Raw genomic sequence first — 5388 nt, 5'->3', positions numbered from 1 at the left:
CTTGTTTTTCAATATGGTCTATAAAGCCCTGCATGTATCTATAGTGTTATATTATCACGGTTATGTACTTTATATAAGCAGATGGTGTTACCACCCTGCTCCAAAATATAAGCACTGTATAAGGTTAAACTCATCCTTTTCTTGTGGTGTGTCTTTATTAATAAGGTAATTAATAATAATAAAACACACATTCCACCTCAAGTTCTTTCCCTAATCTTGGCTGTTCTTAGTGTTCTTCCATCAGATCTCTGTGTCCTATGCCTGTCTCCCTCTAACAAAATAACCATTCCCACTTCCCTTTAAGCCAGGTTAGAGTGACTAAGCCACACCTGCCACAATGAGCCATCAGGAATCAGTCAGCATCTTCCTGCAGGACACCAACACCTGCCAGCAGATTGGGTCAACAGAATAAACCTGCTGCCCTGTGCAAGGACTAACTATGGTGCTAGAGACTACGGTGATGGGCATCTTATTGATGTGTGTAAAGAAAGTAATAAATAATAATAATGAATAAAAATAACCAATGAACAATAAAAGACCCCAGGGAGGTATCAAGGAAGATCCATGAAAATATTATGGATCATAAAGCATTAGGAAATTGAATTATTCTCTTTCCTTGTTCAGGACATTTGATTAAAGAGGAGAATAACCTGAACTGTATTCCTGAGCCCACTTAGAACAGATTTGGGATCCTCCCCTTGAATATTAGCATTCTGCATTGTTGTCCAAGTAAAAAAAATGAAATTGAGTGTATTCACATCAGGGGAGGTCTTTTTGTGAATCATCTTTCATAGCTGATGCCTGTTGCTTTTCCTCTAGCACTGGGGCCAGGTCTGGGACTCTCTGCCCAGTCCGGGCTACCGTGAACCTGCTCATATGTAGGGCCTCCTCATAGACTGGAGGAGTCTCCAATCCACAAGGTGGTGTTGATCCTAGCACAGCATTGTGGGAACGTGCAACAGCCAATATCCTCCTGGCAGCAGGACCAAACACAGAATGCAGAGCTGAAAGGGATGAGATTAGAAAAGGTTAATTGAACTCTGGAACCATCAAATACCAGACATGATCCAGACAGAGAGCACAAATATACTTGCTGTGCAAGGCTTTTCCCAGCTACACATCCTCAGTGCCAGTCACCTTCCTTCTCCAAGGCCATCCCTTCTCATCAGACACATCCTCTCCCTACACCTTCCAAAAATGCTTCTCTCAGCTGCTGGACCTGTCCTTATTCCACCAAAAGAAGTGTCCCACCCTCATTCCCTACTTCCCAGCTAGCTGGATCTTCCAGATATATCCCATGAAATCCCCCAATTCCAACTCACAGATGGCCCCATTCCCCAGCAAAGAGCAACCTGGCCCATACACCAGCTCTTCGGACCCTCCCTCTTCTACCCCAGTAAGTGGCATGATGATCCATATGCAGCTAAGACCAGCCATGATCCCTGAACCATAGTTTCAAACTTTTGGAGTTCTAGGATTTGGCACTTTAAAGTATGTTATGAGTTCTAGACTTTAGGGGACAGCTCCTTAGCTGGTGTAAATCAATGTAGTGCTATTTACCGCAGTGCAGCTGCATGACTTAAACCAGCTGAAGATCTAGCCCTTGAAATTCATGGGAAACAGAGGTCTGAATTTTTCAGACATTCAGTTTCTGGATTCTGGAATATGTTCCAGCATTCTCAGCCTTCTCTACATCTACCTTGGCTAGGGTGACCAGATGTTCTGATTTTATAGGGACAGTCCCAATTTTTTGGTCTTTTTCTTATATAGGATCCTATTACTCCCCACCCCCGTCCCGATTTTTCACACTTGCTGTCTGGTCACCCTAACCTTGGCTTCTGCACGATCACACTCACAACTGATAGTGCTCTGAAGAGTGTTGTCATGATCAAAGGCGATGACTGTGACCTCATAGGGATGGGAACCCGACTCTTCCCCTGCCTGCCGGCAGCAGCACCTCACGCAGGCTGACACCAGGCCACACACAAGCAGCAGTCCACCAATTGCCACCACCAGCCTGCAGAGAGAGAGGAATCAGAGTTATTGCCATACCTTGTTTATGTACATACATTGAATGGATTCTAAGAAGTGATCACACTCATTTCACTTACATTTAAACAGACAGTCCTTTTTTAGAAAAAAACAGCTGCACATCTGTGCTGTGAAATAATGAGTGTTATAAATCTTAAATTTCTTATAACAAAACTAATGTGTTTAATAAAAATGCATAACTGAGAAGAGGGAAAGAGATATGCTTGTGTTTGTTGAAGATAAAGTGTTATCTAATACTAATAGCATCCAGCAGGAATGGGAAAACGCAATACATCCTTCATAACACTAGAGGGAACTGAGGTAAAGAGTAGAATGGAGGAATTGTTCAATTTTTGTCACTTAAAGGATCAGATTTAATTCTATCAATTGCTTGCTAACTTAAGTGAAAAATACAAATGATATTTATGTAAGTGTAAACTTACCAGATGTACCAGAGACGGACCCAATCAGTGCTTGAGCAGCTGAGAAAAAGAGGGTGAAAGAAAGAGTTAACAACATAACATCATAGAAATACGGGATGGAGAAATTCCCTTTTTGATCCTATCTTGTCTACCATGCCAAATCCCGTCTTCACTCCAGTTGATAAAAGATTGGAGACTGGTCTCCACTCTAAGTTTTAAATGGCTCACATCAGTGGCAGCTCTAGGTATTTCCCCGCCCCAAGCCTGACAGGCAGGCTGCCTTTGGTGGCTTACCTGCAGAAGGTCCCTGGTCCCGCGGATTCAGCGGCACACCTGCGGGAGGTCCGCTGAAGCCGTGGGACCAGTGGAGCCTCCACAGGCATGCCGCCAAAGCAACCTGCCTGCTGCCCTCATGGCGACCAGCAGAGTGCCCCCCGTGGCTTGCCGCCTCAGGCATGCACTTGGTGTGCTGGTGCCTGGAGCCGCCCCTGACTCACATAATGGAGTTTTCACCACTTCTCACTGAGAAGACTATTCCTCAGTCTAATAAATCTCATTATTAGGATTTTTTTCTTAACGGCCAGCCTCAAATTTTATTTTATTCATCTTCATCTCATTTGCTACAAGTTCTCCCCCTCACAAACACATACCTCCCAGCTATGTTATTCCATTTACATCTTTCAGATACTTGTAGAGAGTTCTAATGTCTGCATTTTCCTTATTTTTTCTTCATAAATCAGCCCTTCCAGCCCCACTATTTTTGTTGTTTTTTCTTTGAATTTCTCTCCCAATTTGTCACCCTCTTTTTGGAAGTGGGTGCACTGCACATTTCTTTATCTATAATTAGTAGAGTTGAACAAACAGATCACAAAGATGTTTTGCAAGACATTTCTCTGAATAAAATATTAAATTTTCTGTGGCTACTTTCACACTTCTTTTGCATTCACTTTCTGTTGATATTCCTGGAAACAGCCTTCCTAGCAGGAATATTCACAGCAGAATTTACAATATAGTCATTCAAATTCCTACTGGTGAGTATTTGCATTGGAAACCCAGTAAATATTACACTCTTCCCTTTAGGAGCACGAACAATATCACTTGAGCTACATGTCCTATCAAAACTAACTAATACAGCCTGAATTCTGAATATTGAATCCTTACAATGAACTGCTTGCAAAACAATGATAGAACAAAAATTAATCCCAGAAATTTCTTAGCAAAAGTTTTCAAACAACCAACACCCCGGGGGCGCAGGGGAGAAGGCAGACAATTTGCAAGCACAAAGACAGGGCAAATAAATTGTATGTTAAGAATTAGTAACTCAAATCTAACAAACAAACTTTCTGGCCCTGGAAAATGCTTGCTCAAGATTTACCAACACTGTTAACTAAAGCAAACTCCATTGGTGACAGACAAGGCCATCAGCTGAGATTCCTCCCATGTCTGTCACTCCCTCTGTCAACCTCTTCTGAAAAAAATGCAGGATGTGTATACTCACTGTTCAGCATTCACACAGGTTTCCTCACATCTCACTTGGGGAAACTACAAGGAGAGCAAAGACCATCAGGGTGAATTGTCCTCTCTCAGTCTCCTTGATGTCCTGTGTTCAATATCTCTCTCATTCACCCCAATGCCAATCCTAATGCCCCCGCCTGTGGATTCACAGTTACCCATCCTCTTTTGTCCCTCTCACCCACACCATCGTAAATCTGAATTCTCTTCTCCCCCATGCAAACATGTAATTTATATTTTACCTTCCCCTGCCTCCAGTATAGCCCTAAATTCCCTTCTCTCTTTCCACGAACAGACGATTACCTGCGTTCTACATCCTATATGAGAGATCTGAATTCCTCTCTCTGTCTAAAAACATAGACCCTTCAATATCATATTATTTACTGTGTCCATTACAAATCTGAATTCCACACTGCACTGATGGATCTCCAGTTCCCCATTTTCTAACATTCCTCAATGTAGATTTTATTTACCTCCCCTCCCATTCTCTTGCTTCACCTATCCCCACTTGTTCTACATCCTAACATCCTCTTTACTGCTTTGAATTCTCCTCTGCCCCTACTTTATTTCCCCAATACTTTTAAATATCAGGGAAATTCTTACTTCAAATCTATCTTTGGCTCAAATCTCCTTGAACTTTCTGATGTAATACAGTGCCCCAGCAGAGGCCAAACTCTGCCAAAGAGGAACCTATGATGTGACTCACCCAAGAGAGACTTGCCAGAGCAGTGAGGCTCACAAGCAGGCTACCGATCCCCATGAAGAAAAAACAGCTGATCCTGCTGTCCCATGTAGCTCAGGGCCAGTGCCTCCTTCCTAATTTCAGTTCATCCTCACCAGTCCTCACAGTGGGGTGAGAAGCAGGGAAACTCCCTTTCCAGGGTGAGTTCCTTCTCTCTTCTTCTTACTCTACCGCTTTCTGCACCCTTTTGGGTTTGTCTTTCCCTCTCATGCACACTCTGGTTTTCTGTCTGCCTTCTTCTTTCTTTGTCTTTCTGTTTATATATCTCTGCCAACATCTATCTCTCTCTGTTACTCTCTTTCTCTGCCTTCAGAAGGGAACTCAAACACCATTCAGTCACTTCAGTGAAAGAACTGAGGATGCCAGTCACTTAGCTTTGCTATTTCCAACTGATCTAGCTCAGGGAGTCGATGAGAAAAATGTACCCATGATCCTGAAAGAACTGAGAATGGAGAACTCTCTTCTATGGGGGATGGGGGGAAACTGGTCTGACCTCATTCATTCCCAATTACTTCTCTCCCCGCCCCCTCATCCAGGGAGACTGGTGCAGTTTGAAGGTCATTTGTTCACCTTCTGCTTTACTCTGATATGTCCCCTCCTGTTTTCCTCCCGCAACACCCTCCCATAATTATACTTTTGCTGTTCTGGCCTGCTGAGTCTAACCAGAAGCCCAGAGTCAGA

At 43.2% G+C, this 5388-nt stretch overlaps 1 protein-coding gene across 1 annotated transcript; it reads right to left on the bottom strand.

The window, feature by feature from the left end:
* Positions 1 to 759: 759 nt before the first annotated feature.
* On the bottom strand, positions 760 to 4155 carry TMEM52B (transmembrane protein 52B). The gene is made up of 4 exons (XM_050936654.1): positions 4124 to 4155; positions 2475 to 2513; positions 1857 to 2017; positions 760 to 1004 (listed from the first exon to the last, which is right to left on the bottom strand). The coding sequence occupies exons 1-4, from the start codon at positions 4153 to 4155 to the stop codon at positions 760 to 762; spliced, it is 477 nt and encodes a 158-aa protein (XP_050792611.1).
* Between the last annotated feature and the right edge of the window lie 1233 nt (positions 4156 to 5388).

This window comes from Gopherus flavomarginatus, chromosome 1, assembly GCF_025201925.1.
Source record: "Gopherus flavomarginatus isolate rGopFla2 chromosome 1, rGopFla2.mat.asm, whole genome shotgun sequence".
NCBI classification, from domain to species: domain Eukaryota; kingdom Metazoa; phylum Chordata; order Testudines; family Testudinidae; genus Gopherus; species Gopherus flavomarginatus.
This window is presented reverse-complemented; position numbering and strand designations above follow the sequence as displayed.